Below are 16,640 nucleotides of genomic sequence, written 5' to 3' on the forward strand. Positions count from 1 at the left end.
GGAGAACATGTACTGTTAATCCTTCGTAAATCACTTTGGAAATGATAGTTACTGGAAGTATAGTTATTGGAAGTTAGTAGAAATATAGTTATTGGTGCAGTGATCCACAAGTGTACTAAATGCTTTACATATGTTTAGGCTGTAAACTTTTTAGAATGATGCTGAGCATTCCCTACATTGCAGTGTCCAGGACCAGTGACTGATTCCATACTTTTTGCTATTGTAAAGGGTATCAAAGATTGATAACATATAACATGGCACCAGAAGTGTTCCAGGAATGAAGTAAGGAGAAAGAGGGGCAGGAATCAGTGATATAAGCAAATGGAATTGCCAGTGATTACAAACACCTTGTTCATGATTTGTTGGTGGGGTTTAATTCTCTGAGGTATCAAGATGCTCCATGCTCCATGTTACTTCTGTGTCAGACTCTCTTGTCTTGTCTTGTTTTGCCATGTTCTTGGACAGCAGTCAGTGGGCCAGAGCAGCAGGATCTAGTGGTAGACCATGACAGAAAAAATCCTCAGCTGTGGTCCATCTGCCCTCCTGCATCACAGCTGTTTGGAGAGGAGCAACATGAAATGGGGGAGGAGCAACCCAGGAAGTCTCTGAAGCTTCATGGGATAGGTATGGGAGTAGGAGATTAAAAATTCCCATGGTTACTGGGCTATTCCCATCCTGCACTCCTCCCTTTCTGGAAAAAAATAAAAGCAGTTGTTTCTTCCAAGTTCATCCTCACAGGCTTGTTGCAGCTGGGCTCCTTTCCTCAAACCTCTTCTGATGCTTGAGGGAGGAGCAGCAGCAGTGGCTGCTGGGGCTGTGCTTGAATTACCCATGTGTTTGTGCAGGGTCATAGCCACTGGTGCATGAGAGAAATCTATAAAAGGTTTCTGTATGCAATGTGAAGTGTGACACTGTATACTTCAAGGGAAGTCCAGGAAGAAGTATTTTGGGGTTCCTCCATCTCCCCAGCCGAACACCTTTGTGCAGAACAGACTGGCTCTCACTAACAGAGCAAGGAAATAGCTTTGAAAGCAGTTTTATTCTAAAAAATAAATTTCGCCCATGGCTATGAATCAAGAGATGCTAGTGCTGATAGAAGGGGACTTTGTTATATGTGTCATATCTGTACAAATTACTGAATACAAAATGCCAATATAACTTGGCTGTATTGTCTTCCGCAGGATCTTGCTAACTGGGCTTACTGGCACACTGACATCTGTAATGTCAGGTTAATGTTGGGATCAGAGGATAGTTGTGTTGCAGGTGTGTGATTTAATGAGTTATTAATTGGATGGCAGGTGGAGCATAAAGAGGCAGCACAAAGGCTGCTGAAATGCTAATTGTTATTTGAACAGTTAGCTCTGCAATGCAGATTAAAAGACAATAAATATGTGCTTTGGCTTAATCTTTCCAAGAATATCTTTTTTTTTTTTTTTACAAGCCTCAAGATTACCTTTATACTGGAAATTCCTATTTTGGGGGAGACTGTACCCTATAATCTGGAGATTTTTGTCTTGCATAAAAGTTATGGGAGGAGAGGCTTTCTGAGAGAGATAGTGTCTTTATTGGACCAACTGTACAGTGTGTGTGTGTGTAGGGAGAACGGTTTAGCTTACAGCTCAGCATTTCTTCAATAGGTCTACAGTCTGATCACTATCCTAAAAGTCATATTTTGATTTTGAAACTATGGGGACTTTGTCCACTTCCATTAATAATGAAATTCATTACCATTGTGAAAGTGGCTTTGCTATAAATTAAAACCTCGTCCTTGTATTGCTGCTGCCTGGCCTTTAAAGACCAGTTTTGTTTTCTTCTGTTTGTCTTCCATACTGCAGTTCCCAATGCTATTCCCCATTAACAAGTTTCCTCATCTTGTTAAATAGGGATTAGTTGTGCCTGCACTACAGAGGTCCGGAAAGACTGAAGGTATTAATATTTGGATGGTAGATTATATATGTGTGCCAATAATGATAAGGGCAACTATCTTGATAATAGAACAAAGCTACCTTCAGGCTGCACTCTTGATTTTTTTCTATGCAATTCTGAGACTTATTATGTGGTATGTGCCCATTTTTCTGAGACATAAAACATAGCTGACAGGACAAAGGCAGAGAGATTTTTATCAAGCTTGTTTTAATATAGAGATTGTGTTTGTCCTTCATTTTCCTACCAAGAGTAATTTTTCATCTCCTCTTTCCTGATTGAAATAGAATTGTCCAAGGAGGCCTTAACAGCGTCTGATTCTCTTATCCACAAACTATTTTTTCCTCTGCCCTTGTTTATATGAAATACCGCTTTGACTCTCTGAAGTATGCATTTTTTAGGCTCTATTCTTAGCTTATTACTATAATGTTACRTCACAAAGACAGAAGTATACATGTATTACATATGTATTTCCTTGGAGTGAAGACAAAAGACTAGCTATGCTACTAAACCATATAATTATGGTTTAATAACTTAGTCATGTCTGCATGCTTAATTTCAGTAAGAGGTAGCGGCATGACTGGTTACTTTGTTACAATCCATTTTATTCTGGTAACATTCCATTAATTTTAATCGGAGTCACTCTGGCATAATGCAATGGTGACCCAGGCCCAGGTTGGTTCTGTTTTTATGTTATTTTATTTCTTTTTTCCTGAATGTGGCATTGCAGTATGCTCAAATATTGTTACTTTATGTTGTGGTTATTGGATAAAATAAGCACAAGGCTCTTCATTTGTTATATCTTATTCATATATGCTGAAAATGTTTTATACAGACTAAATTACCTTTTGAAATGCATGCTTTAGAAATGCACTTAGAACCAGACATATTAACACTGAAAAGTAGGACTGAAAACTAACTGCAGAACAAATGCATCTTTTGTTATTCAAATCTTCAGTTGGGTGTCTTTTAAACTTTGTAACTAGAGAAATACATGGTCAATAAAGGCTTAGTAAAAGTATTTTAGAAACAGAAAATATCTTAGGTTTTGGATTGATTTTTAGCACATGGAAAGGCTTGGTCATAATTTTTAGGATTTTTCATTTCGATCGTGACATTTGGTTCCTCAGTGCTTAATTACCATTGAGATTGGAACATCACTGTTTTCCAAAGACATGTGAATCCCCACCCAATATATYCTTTGTACACACACTAATCAGGCATTGATAGAAGTTAGCCATTCACTGTCTAAATCTAGATGAATTAATCTTCCACTAAATGTGGAAAATGCTTATGAAGAAAAATATTTGCATGAGGCAATGTAATTGCTAAAACACTGGTTGTCAAGAAGACATCTGTGATATTACAGATGAAGTATCCATATTTTGATTATCTTATTCATGAAATCATACTGTTTTGTGGCTATTCATTTCCTGTTGTTTTCCTCTATCACAAATCAGGAAGATGCGTTTGGCCAGCTAGTCGGCTTTGTCCAGACAAGACACACATTTATCACATTTAAAAAACAACCTGGTTAAAAGGTCACTGTATTAAATCAGCATTTTTACTGGGTTATTTTAGAAAATGTTTATTTTATTCATTTACCCACCCCCACRCCAGACATGTAATGGAAGTTTAAAACATTAGTTCAAGTAAACAATCACTGGGACAGTGAGCTCTGCTAGAAAAACAAGAACCAGTAACATTTAGTAACTTCCCTGCCAGGAGTTGTGATTCTGAAGTTTGCCTATCTGTGTGACAGATTAAGTCCTATATTAGCTTTGTTTCCCAAAGGTCCTGACGGCCCCTGTAACTATAGATGTAACAAATGTATTTTATTTTGGTAAGCTAACTCACCTCTGTTTCTATATCAACAGAAAATTTCCAGTTTCATTAACTAATCTATTATCATCAGGAAAATGGCTTTGAGGGATGAAAAATTCATCTGTGTTTTGCCTTGTATCTTCTTTTTTTACACTACCCTGTCTTTGGGAGTGATTTATTAGCTTCCTTTTCCTAGTGGAAACTATATCRCAAAGAAGCTGAGGTCCAAATCTAGCCAGACAGTGAAAAGCCTATGTCCCACTGAATTTTGGGAATTTGAAATATAAGTATCTGTGTGTATTTTGACCCAAGCGACTTGCTCAGTCACATAGGAAACTTTGGCAAGGCAGAGGACCTGGAACTTGGAAAAACAGAGTATAGCACTAATCCTGTAATACCTTTTTTTTTCTAGATGGCTTGTACAAGTGTAATTTATAACCATACATGTCATATTTACATTTGTAGCTTCAATGTGCTTCACCTTGATATGTCTACAGCAGGACAAAAATACACAACTCACTGAAGAGATGCCCAGTTCTACCTGCTGCATCACATCTGCCTTCCCCCAAATTGGCGATACTCTTGCAAGGTATTATAGTTTTTCAGTATCTGTTTTACCTTTTTCATGATATTGCAGTCTCTTTTAGGATTTAGGATATTACCATTATTGGAGCTGACTCAGCTATCTCATTTTTTTTGAAGAGGAAATTCAGGATTTTTTTCCCCCAATAAATAAAACTTGATTTGTGGTTTGATAGTAACAAAAATTGCCATGTGAACATGTACAGTTTATTAACYGGTGCTGCTAATTCAGATAAATTATCACTAATTCTTTAAAGGTTCTGAAGATAGTGTGATTTTTTATACTTATTAAATGTATTCAAGTGGCTTTGAAAATTGATAAACACAGAACAGTTCCAGAATTGTATATTCAGCCAAAATGATCTTAGTGCTACATAAGATAATTTCATAATTTATCTAGTCTGGAACAAAACCAATAGTACATTTGACTAATCAGATTCACTTGATGAATGAGTGCACAGTATGAAATTTGCTTTTAGTGAACATCCAAGCTACAAAGTAGCTTTTTCCTCCAATTCATGCTAGTAAAGCCTGAGTGCTTATATATTATTGGAGGCAGTAATTACAGAGTCACAAACGTAATGGAATAAAGAAGGAACTTGTTCAAAGTTTCTCAGAGAATTTTCTGCTTGCTCTTGTCTTTGATAGATAATATATCCATTTTTCTAACACAGTTTTGTAGATCCTATCAGCACACAAATACCTCTTCAGAGATTGTTGTATAGCTTGCATTTAGGCTTAGTAAAGTTTGTTTTGTGTTGCTTTTGTGTGGGAGGCATTACTTCTGCTGCATTATTTGCTGGGTTGGCACATTGTCATGCCACTTTTATGAATGATTAATGTTAACTAGAAATTTTCCCTATTTATAAGTTGGGGTTGAAAGGYATTCTGCTAAAGTGTGCATGGTGATGGCACCTGGTGAATTAATTGCTATGCTGAGGTGAAAACATGGTTGTTCAGATGAGTTGATCATAATGGCCATAAATAGTTGATTTCCCTGTTCTTAGTCTTCTGTTCAGTGCCKGGGCTTGGGCTACCTCTTAAGATGACATGCGTTAAGGAGGCATGGTGATTGTATTTCTAGTTTTTCAAAGGAAATTATTCAACAGCCTATGTTCTCAGAAAGCGTTTTTGAGATGGTGACTTTGAAACAGAGCTCAGAAGCACGTGGGATTTCTGAGGGGAAATTTCTAAGGGATTTCAGCTTTTTATCCTTTTGAAATAGATGAAATGTTCCACACACTTCATTCTGCATGGGTTCTTCCCAACGAGAATGTCAGAAAGGGTGTGTTGGGCATTTGGGTCCTCTGCTGACGTTTTAATTTGCCTTGTTGCTCTTTATACCTTGCAATGACAATCATTTGAGTGCATCTGATTCCAGTCTTTCCTTTACTCTAGAAGTAGCTATATGTCAGCATTCTTCTGTTTATGTAGTTCTATAAAGTACTTTGCAACCTTTGTGTAGATTAAAAGTATTAACAGCAACAATAGAGGCTCTTCCTACTTGTTGCTTTCATCAAATCTCTTGAATAATGGCTTAATTCCTAGCTATGTGAAGTCTTAACTTAGGCTTCATGCAAGTGTTATACATACTATTATTTTATCCCAGTATATCCCAGTATATYTCCTCAGAGATATTAAACAGTGCTTTAGCTGTAATGGTCTATTGAATTTGTGCTTCCTAGAGTGTAAATTCTATTCTTAATGGAGGTTAATCACTTTGTTTTGTCAATCTGTCATCAATTCATGAACATTGTAGGGTGTACATGCAACCTCATGTTCAAGGAATTATATATGCAGCTCTCATTACTGTTTGTTGTTCAAAAAACAGCTTCTAATGACTGAAAGCTGTGTGTGAGCTGTTACTTAAYTCTTAATGGCTAAAGCATTTGCCAGAACTGTCATCGCCCTTCTAGCAGAGAGCTTGCTGTTCATGAATGCTTGGAGATATCCCGAAAAAGATGGTTAACTACATTGCAAACAATTTTCCTTCAGTGTTAATTGTGCTGCTAAGTCCTTAGCTGATATGTTAAAAAATAATTCAAAAGTCAATGTCCCATCACAAATGCATTTTTGTGCTTAAAAGAAGGCCTGATGTCTAGTTGTGGACACAGTCTGCTTATAAAAATTTAGTTTGTCATGAACCTTGCATTTACATGCACAGAATGGATCCTTGTGTTGTCTGTACACACGTGCCACCTTTATGCTCTTTCCTTGCCATCTCTTCTGTATGATCATTGTATATTATGGCAGGGGGCCTTAGGAGTTATTGACAGATATTTGCTGTATAAGAAAAGCTTTAACAACGCAACACAAAAGTCCTGCTTGGCACATATGAGTCATTTTTTAAAATTATATCGGGTTGTAGAATTTCACAAATGGAAAAATAATAGTCTTGTTCTTCCCCCACAAATGTGCACACATAGCCCTATCTATAATGTTTGCTAATTGGATTAAGTATTAGTTCCGCTGTGTACTTGGACTGTGCAAGCAGCTTGTAAATTAGGGAGTAAAAATGTGTGGCCTGTAAATACCTAGTAACAAGTAATGCTTTTGCATCCTGGACTATAGCAATAAAAATGGTGGTGATTTAATGAGTCATCAGCATTCCTGAGCTCACAAGAGGGATTTACAGACAGACCTGGGTTTCCTGCCCTTGAGGTATGTACATGTCATCCCCTCCCAGGAGCCGTGGGTTGTGTTTAAGTGAATGCCGATGACACAGTTTTATATCTCAGTAAAATGACGGTACCAGGTTATAGCGGACACCTTTCACCCTGCAGATTTCCTGGTTGCTTTTCTAAAAACGGTACTTCCCTAATCCTGCAAATGCAACCATATTGGCGGAAAAATATGTTGTGAAGTGGAAGAAAGGAGTAGATTCAACTCAAGGTTAGGTGAACATGTAAGTGCTGTGAGATCCCTGCTATCCACAGGAACACCTGTGAAACCTTGCATGATAAAGGCTAGTTTTGTGATAAAGCGAAGTGTTAGAAACCTGGGGAGCTTTTGCGGTCTGTGGCAGTTATCCAGGGTGGCTAGCAACATGTTTTTATTCTCTGCCTGCTATTCCCACCTCTGAAGGGAAGAAAATAGTCCTTATTCTGTTCCATCTATTTGCTGAATAAGCTCTGCAGAGTGAGGGATTCTCTTCCAAGACCAGGTCTATACTTCAAGTTGTGCTGGTATCACTGCATGGGGAGCTGGGGTTGTGAAAAATTAATCATCCCTCTTAGAAATCATGTTGTTAAACTTCTCTCTAGCAAGGATACTAAGCTAGTGTCTTTCTATCCCTGTACTGCTATGAAAATGAACGTTCATTTATAAACATGGAAGGAAACCATTCACATTCTTTCAAATCAAAATACAATCACATCTTCCTGATTTCAAAGATTCTCTCTCTCAGCAAATCTCATTAATTATCCCAGACAGGTGTTTTTCAACAAAAGCTCCTTCTTGTGCTGTCTCTTCTCTAGCCTCCTGCTTGAGCTAATGAAGCTTCAGTGATGTCTCTGGAACAATGGAGCAATTTATATAACTACAGGTTAGGAGAGAACAAATAAGGAATCATAATTGAGGAAGGGTGCTGAAGAGAGGCTGTGGGAGCAAAGTTCTATGTTTGTAAAGAGATATCTCATTACTGGTGATTAGGGAGGAAGCATTGCAGCGCCAAAAAGAAAGTAGCTGTGCTGAAAAATGTTCTTTGATAGTTTATTGATATGCAGACACTGCTCTATGAAAGGACTAGAGACCTCTATTGCAGCCTTTACATCCTCTAGTTAATGGAATGTAGGTTTGTATTAAGGGAACTGGCATTACCTCCAAACAGGACTTACGGTCAGTCACTTAGCCTGATTCTTTAAAAAGCTTCTGGGTACGATTTACAGCTGCATGAACGTTGTTTACTAACGCTCCCTGCAAAAATTGGATACTTCTCTCTGGAAATAGGCACAGAGGAAGAAAACAGCTATGTGCTTCTGCAAATATCTGATGTGTATTCTTAATTATGGGAAGTCTTCTTTCACTTTTTTTGAAAACAGCACCTGCCTGTTCAGTTTTCTGCCTATAAGATAGAAATGGGACTTTTTTTTAACAGGTGTGGTAATCAAATATAGGAACTGAAACAGTGTGTGTATATATAGGTGTTTTGGTAGACCAGTTGACAAGAAGCCCTGCCTTGTCCTATGGTAACATGTTTTCACAGTCCATATTCGATTATGCCTAGGAGCTCCCTAGTGCCTACCTTTTACAAATGCATATAGACATTTACATTCTGAACACTAAAAGTCAACAGAACCAAGTACTCCTTTAAGCATATTTGAATTAGTCATCAGCTACTCTGAAACTTCAAACTAGTTCATAGCATTTTCAGTATGGAAACCGGGCTCAGGTGTGACTGCAGATACAGGCATAAGTAGCTATTTTTCTTTTTTTTTTTTTTGGCAAAGCAGGAGCTCTTATTTCAGGAAGGAGTATAAGTATCTTCCCTGCAAAGTCCACCAAATGAATAAAATCACTTTCAACAAGGTTTTGGTAATTCTCAGAAGTCACCTTTTAGAACCATAGGATATGGATAGAAAGAGTTCCCCTTCCCGCTCAAAATCATGGCTGGGCTACATTTTTATTCAAGAAATATTTTATTTCTATCCTTAAGCAAGAGCTATTCTTGTTGAAAAGAAACTTGATTATTGAGTTTGACCTATTCATATCCTTCTAGAAAAAGCAGGCAGAAGGAAATCTCTCTGAAAGAGTCCAGTGACAACAAATAGAAAGCATAAGTTAACCAGGAATCACTTGCTTACCTCCCAGCAGAGAAGGCTGTGGCCTTGGAGACAATATTACTTGGGGATTCCCCCAGTCCTGCTCAATCCTTCCTGTTTTCCAGGAAATTGTTAACCAAACAGCAGAAAAATGGAATTTCTTTCTGACAAATTCATAAATCATCTATCTGCCTATAGTCAAAGATCTCCTAGTGCTTTAAGGAGGATTTTGCTCTTGGTGTTACGTGAAATTTACTTTCTCCTGCACTGCTGCAAAACCTGTGCTTGGATCTTTCAAACAGTATGGGACTTGCTATGGAATTCCTTTAGCAGAAGTTTACTGGTGCCTAGGGAGAGAGGTGAATGAACGATGTTCTGGATGCCCACTCAGTGCAACAAAACTGTAATGCTTGTGTTCATTCTATGCCATTGTGCTTGCCAACTACATGACTGCTTTCATAAATACTATGTAATTATGCACACAGTGTATTTTGAAAAAGAACAATATTGTATATGGTTCTGATCACCTTGTAAAGGAACGGATGCATTTGCATTTTCCTCTACTTTGTTTTGATATTGTTAGCTTTCATACACAAAAGGAATCAATTTTGAAGGTTAGAGGTAAGAACAAGAAGGTACTTTTAACCTCTCCTTAAAAATAAATGAAAATTTTCTTTGCTGAATTGTTGGTGTGCCAGTCCATAAAGTATAGGTGTTGATATTTTGCTGAATAAGGGTTGACTCAGCAGAACTCTTAAACACGGTAGGTCAGGGATCCATCACTTCTGGGGCAGTAAGCCCCTACCACAATCTGTTAAATAATGTGTAATTTAAGTCCAGGCTCCCAGGGCTGTGAGTCTTGAATGCTCTGTCTTCACCTGCATACATCTGACCTCTGCAGTAGGTTTTTTTCCCCTCTTTGATAATGACTAGAGTGTGTCTTGAACAAACATTTTACACTTCAAATGCTTCGTAGAATTCAAAATCCAAACCTTAATCTTTGCTGATCCACAAAAAGAATATTAACGTCTTTCAAAGGAATTAATCAAGCATGAATGTGTTTAATCATTGAAACATTTATTTCCAAGCATGCATACATGTGTGGGTACAAGCATGGRCATATATACATATATAGTCTCTCATATAAGATGAGATAATATGCTACAAAGCATTCTAGAAGTTCACCAAATCATGTTTCCCTAGAAACTGGTTTAGAGGGAAATGAAGCTTTACTCCTATCTTATTTGAGAATTTATAGTTCTGGGACTGTTTTTTGCTCATCTTGACAATGCACATGGACACAATTAAAACATTACCTCTGTCAATGTGATGGAAGCATCACTGATTTCTCCCGTTTCCTTTCCCGATGTCCATGGTTTTCAATCTTCATTTTATCATGCAGGGATAAAAGCTCTGACTGTAAATCTCACTGTTCCTGATCGGAAATGAATTGAACGGCTCCTTCTGCCCATAGGGAGGTCAGAGACCACACAAATACTGTGCAAAAGGCTCACAATGAAATGTATCCTTTTTGTTACTCTTTGGGAAGGGACTTTTGGACCAAATGCTTGCTCCATTCGGACAGCACAAAGAAAAACACCAAKAGATTTTAAATTATACAGAAATATATTGATGTCACTGGTGGGAATCTAAGAAAGCAAGGCACTTGTAAAGATGGTATGTGCACTTCAGTGCAGGTACATCATGGTCTTACAGAATACTGAAAGCAAAGCCAATCTCCACCAGCCCCATGCGAGTTAGTATTATGGTTTTTAGAAGTCTCTAAGAACTGTTCCTTAGCTCTGGTCTTCTTGCCTAATAATATTTTAATGTGCTTGATGTGTATTGGAATGTGGAAGAAATATAAAAAAAAAAAAGCCTCAGCCATCTTCACATTTTATGCTACTAGAAAGTCCAATTACCTGTCCTTAGTCTGGCAAATGTCTCGTATAGGAAGGATTGATAAATTCTTTGTTCGTTCATTCGTTTAGTCAGGAGTAACGAAACCACGATCGGGTTGATAATCTCTTGCATCTGATTTGTCAGAGATTTAGCTGTTAACCACAGACAGCTGTGGTTTTTTACGTGGAGTTTTATCTTTTCTGTTAAGTGTCCTCTCTCTTAAAATGATGGAACAAGTGTCTGCTAATAAAAAGACTGCCTGGCTTTCTGTTATGTTTGGGGAAATTTCTGTGAAAAACAAAGCAAGCTCCCCAAAATGGGAGAATGGAAGGAGCCCAACCAGGTGCTTTGTGCTGTGATTGTATTCAGTTTTGTTAAATGATATAACTGGTATCTATTTTGACTTAAAGGTTTCCAGAGAAATCTATTTTACTAACAGATGTAAGGACGAAGCTTTCAATAGTTAGCTGTAGCATCATGCTAGTTTGGGTGGTGGTAGATGGCACACAGTCAATGTTTATTTGCAAGTGGACTGAGGACTGATGGGCAGAAATCAGGGCATCAGATGGATATGTGTTCTACAGGTGCAAGAAATATTCTCTTGTGTCATGTAGGGGCAAGAAAGAAGTGATACAGGAGCAAGCATTGTGGGCATAACTTAAGGAGCTGATTAAAGCTTCCTGGAGAAAGGTGCCCCTTTGGATGAGGGAAGACCACATGGAATGGGGCCTACAATTTTGCAACCRATTTAGTATAATTTTAATAGATGGWTGGCCTCTACTGTATTTCAGAGACCTTCCACTGACCCATGGAAGATCATGTAGGGTGGTCTCTTATTTTTTAGTTTAAAAGAAGATAATAAAATCCTTTTTCTGGACAATAAGAATGGGAGAAGGTAACCGCTATTTAATACCAGATTGTAAAAACAGACAATAATCCCTCCACCCTTTTCTTTTGGTATAATATAACTGTTACCTTTTCTATAATCTGAATAAATGATCTAGTAGTCCTATCTCTCTTTCTGAACAAATGAAGAGAAACACGGCTGGAAACAAGTAACTTGTTCATATTATGAATTCATCTTTTTTAGGCAGACCAGTGGATTTCATGAGTCACAGGAAGAGTTAGTTTCAGATCTAAATTGTGTGAAACACGCTCTGCAGAAGAGCTAGTCTTGGAAAGAATTAAGTGGTATGCTTTCACCATGGACTTAATGTGCTATCAGGGCCTTGCTAATCAGTGGTAAGAGAAATCTAGTTGTCTGAGGAGCTTGTTTTGGGGTTGTTTGCTTGTTTTCCAAATGTATAGGCTTTAATTGTGTCCTCAGACAAATCTGTAGGTGTTCTGCTTTTCAGTTGGATTTGTAATTTCCAACAATGCCCTGTTTACCGTAAAGTATTTAGCAAGCTTCATATAAAAATACTTTATTGAGGTTCTCGGAGGCTGGTAGACACTGGGAAAGGTACAAGCAGGCTCAACAGTGTGCAGACTAGCTGCTCTTGGTACGCTTGTTTCAAAGGATATGTTTTAACTCGTATATAATGGTCTGACCGAGCATGTTACAAGACTGAAATATCATATACACCAAACAAGACATCATTTAAAACTTGACTTCATATGACAATATTGATCTACTCAACAAGTATCACTGGAATAAAGTTCAATAGTATTGTTTCTTTTATTCCTACCAACAGCCAAGAAACAGTTTGCTTACAACAGCTAAGTGTAATTGGCAATCACAACATCATAAGCTTTTGCAGACTACTTTACAGTATTTGGGTTTCTATTTGTAAATGTAGTTTTCAGACTTACGATTTTGAGCTCCCCTGTACAATACTGTTAGAGATGAGTTTTTGCCATGGCAACTAATTACGTATTTGTATTACAAAAGCACTGAACAGTGCCAACAGAGATTGAGAGTTACAGTCTTTTGCTTTATGTTCGTACTACCTCTGTTCCCACAGCGATTGTAGACTAAATAGGCTAGTATGAAGTGTGAGATGAGAAGCAGAGACAAAATGCCCAAGGTCTCACATTAAGGCTGAGTGAGGATAGAGCCCTGGTCTCTTGAATCTGGTACCATATCTGTGAAACTAGTTGACTGGTTGTTACTTGGATCAGCTAGATTAGGGTCTCTGTCCAAAATATGCTTCCCATGGAAGTGTGCAAGAGATTTGGAGCTTGCTAAAATTAAGAGGTCTGGAACTAACTTGAAGAGCAGAATACAAACTTTACTTCTCCTACTGCCTGTTATTCTACAACACATTGCCAAAAGAGAATTTTTAAGATCTTGCAGGAGATATTTAGAGACACCTTTGGGTCATCAGGAAAGAGACTACACGGAGAAGCTGACACCTTTCACGCAGGCCCAACAGCCCTGTTCTTCCGATTTGGCAGGACTCCCAGCATCTGTGAGGACCAGTGACTACACTTGCTCTTGCTGGGCATCTCCAGGCTGAAAGTCACTCACATTGCGTTGCTCTTCCCCATCCGTATAGTACATTGCAAAGCCAGTCAAACAGCTGAGAGTCTAAATGGGGAAAGGCAGACAAGTCCATTGTGGGACATGGGACCATGCTTGAGGAAGGATGCTTGAGAGAAGAGAGGTAAGCTTTCCAAAGGAGGCAAGATTGATAAGAATACACAGAAGAGGAGACAGGAACCGTTGGCAAGGAGCAGAGGGAATTGCTCCCATAGGGGTGGGGGTGTTGGCTGGTGCATGGCTGTCTGCAAAGGAAATTTTATCAGTTTTGAAGCAAGGATCAGGAAATGCCAACAGGGTGCTTGAGGATGCTGGGGCCTCCTAAGTCTGGCTGTAAACTCCTTGGGGCAGAGATTTGCCCCTTTGGGGGCGAATACCTATCGCACCATCTGCAAGGGGGATCTAGATTATGGTTGTAGTTGTAGCAGCACAAATGAGGTGGTTTTTTTCTTGAAAAAAAGTTTGAAATTCTGCATCATTGCATATGCATAATATTATAAGTGTAAGAAAAAAACCTCTCATTCACAAAAATATCTGTTTTGAATGCAGGTAAACTGTAGTTCAGTCCAATGTTTTCAGGTTAGATATTTGTATTTGTTATTTTTGTTTGTTTTAACAAAATGCTGGTGCCACTCTGGCTGACTAGGTGGCAGCAGAGCTCTTTTATGGCATCTTATGGTAGAGGATGCAGATTTTGGGAGCGTGGTTAATGTCAAAAACTTACCCCTCCATTCTGCATGTTTCTGCTGTTGATGGACTGGAAGAAATTTAATACTGATCTCACTGCTGCCTTCCTCACATCCCTCCAGACCAGTGCCCCCAGATGCTTCTTCAAGGAAGCAAACTACAGTACTTCTCTGTAACACAAGTGAATTAAAGGAGGCTCTTCTCATCCATACGCAGGGCTGGGTTCACTTCCAGCAGTTCTGAAGGGGATTGTGAGGTTGAATCTTTAGCTTCTTCGGGCAGAGGAGTTTAATAAAAGCTCTTCTGAAGCTGTAGTGACAGAGAGGGTATAGGACAGGGTTGACAGCAGAGTTGATCCACAACAGCCAAAAGGAAGTCTCATACCAGTAATCAGAGATGCAGCGGCCATGGCAGCCAGCACGGATGATCATGAGGAGAGTGTATGGTGCCCAGCAGATCCCAAAAATGCTCACAATTATTGCCAGTGATTTGGCCACTTTCTTGTCTCTAGAAAGCCTGAAGTGTTGAGTCATGCTCTGGGAGACTATCTTCATTCGTTTTTCTAAGGACAGAGTAGATGCTGAATTTTTACAGCTCTTTTTGTTGTAATGCTTTGGTTTTCTGGAGCACTCTGGGCTTGTTGTCAGCGCATCTTTTGCGCTCAGGCTGGCAGTGAAGGCTCCTTGTTGTGCTTTGCTCTTGGAGAGGTCGAGGGTTTCAGCTGGCTCCTTCTGCTCCCACTTACGGCATTTCAAAGAAAGCTTTTCTTCTGGGCTCATTTCCATCTCTTCAGTGAAGGACTGGTTGTGTACTCTGTGGAAAATATCCAGGCGTATTTTGGTACGCTTCTGTATGTTCAGGTAAATGCTCAGGTTGAAAAACATTACACTGATGAAAGGGGTGAAGAACTCCAGCGTAGAGGCTGTCATGAGAAAATACCAGTTGTAGAAAAATTCAGCGTAGCATTCCCCGGTGGGTATGATACTCTGGCCCGATATATACTCCCAGCTGATAATGGCAGGTCCATAGAGCAGGAATGCTAATACCCAAACCATCACCATCTTCAGCACTGCTTGCTTGGTGTTGCCTTGCTGGGCTCTGTAGGCGACCTGCAATGGGGATATCTTTTCTTAGGAATGGCCACACACGCCAACTGGTTGAGGCTCTTCACAAATGAACTGTTAGCATTTCTGGTAAAGTTGCTAGGCAATATCCCAGCAGTGTAACAAATTCATGTGCCATAGGCAACAGGAGCAATTGCTAGATAAATCACACTCCCGCGGGGAAGACTTAGAACCCTCATCTTGCAGCTCCAAAAACATACTTGGCTTTTCCAGGTGGAAATGTACTGACTTGGCTCGAGCTCGGCAGTCCCTTGCCTGAGTTGTTCCTAGCTACTCTCTGTGACTCCTGGGCATCAAACCCCCAGGCGAGGCAGAGATTTTGCTCTGGCTCTCTCTGAACTTGGGCTCATTGTAGGTAATCTGTATCATATTTGGAACCAGAGAAAAAACAAACAGCAATCCGATCTGCCTGTGAGTTGCCAGCTACCTCCTGCAAAATGCTGAGTATTTTCATCTTACAGCATAATACCCAAACACCTCAGGGCAGCGCCCTGCAGAAGTGGAACTGAAAGCTACTGCCTTGGTAGCCAAGGAGAAGCTAGGAGTCCTACTGCAATCCACTTGCTTGTCCTGGAGATAACAAGCCCCTGGAAGTTGGTAACAGGTCTGCTTAGCTTGCTGACTCACTTGTATATTATCTTCCTGGTGTCTGAGTAGGGAACACCTGCACAAGGGGGTTTGAACCTTAAATGATTTAATTGTACCAGGAATACTAGTCTGAAACCACAACTGAATTATGTACTTGTGGATAATTATTGCTTTCCATCAGCAGGCTGAGAGATTCATAATTTCTGGAGGATTCAAAAGGCTTTTAATTATTGCAATGAATCTGGAGAATAAGGCAAGGGGAGAATATTCCCCTCTCAGCTGCTATGACAGGACTCACCGCTCTTGTCACAGAGAGAAATCTGTCATAGCTAATCAGGACGATGTTGAAGACCGAAGAGGTGCAGAGCAGGTAATCAACTACCAGCCAGAGTTTGCAGAGGCTTCTGCCGAAGATCCATCTCCCTGTCAGCACATAGGGCACGTACAAGGGGATGCAGAAGGCACCTGCAAGCAGAGCCGTTCGTTCACGTTGAAAGACCGGAGTCTGCACGGTGGCTGCCCCGGGGGAGCGCGCAGCCGCCGGGCACCGGAGCGCAGCGCCTCCCCGACGCCGCGACACCCCCGAAGCCCCTGTGCGGCCGCTGCTCCGCCCGGCTGCAGGCACCGGCCCGGGGCTGCCGCTCGCAGCCGCGGGGCTCCGGGCACAGCTCTTTGCCATGGCCCGGTCCCGCGGGCCCGTGCAGCCCGCCCGGCGCCGCGCTGGCCCCTGCGGCGGCTGTCGGTGGAAGGGACCCCGGGTGCTGCTGG

The 16,640-nt window shown here is 40.1% G+C and overlaps 1 protein-coding gene and 1 long non-coding RNA gene across 2 annotated transcripts in view; one reads left to right on the plus strand and one right to left on the minus strand.

Moving 5' to 3' along the window:
* The first annotated feature begins 436 nt into the window (after positions 1 to 436).
* On the plus strand, positions 437 to 11,186 carry LOC112976857. Its single transcript, XR_003257208.1, has 3 exons — positions 437 to 624; positions 4,213 to 4,336; positions 10,492 to 11,186. It is a non-coding gene; the product is annotated as an uncharacterized LOC112976857 (long non-coding RNA).
* Positions 11,187 to 14,220: 3,034 nt separating this feature from the next.
* HRH3 (histamine receptor H3) overlaps positions 14,221 to 16,640 on the minus strand; it is an 8,597-nt gene continuing 6,177 nt past the window's right edge. The window contains exons 2-3 of the mRNA XM_026055971.1: positions 16,171 to 16,388; positions 14,221 to 15,269 (exon numbers count right to left, since the gene is read on the minus strand). Of these exons, the coding sequence (XP_025911756.1) occupies positions 14,385 to 15,269; positions 16,171 to 16,388 (1,103 nt within the window). The 3' untranslated portion in view covers positions 14,221 to 14,384. The remainder of the gene's footprint in view (positions 15,270 to 16,170; positions 16,389 to 16,640) is intronic.

This window comes from Apteryx rowi, unplaced genomic scaffold (assembly GCF_003343035.1).
Source record: "Apteryx rowi isolate R43461 unplaced genomic scaffold, aptRow1 scaffold_0, whole genome shotgun sequence".
In the NCBI taxonomy this organism is placed as follows: Eukaryota; Metazoa; Chordata; class Aves; order Apterygiformes; family Apterygidae; genus Apteryx; species Apteryx rowi.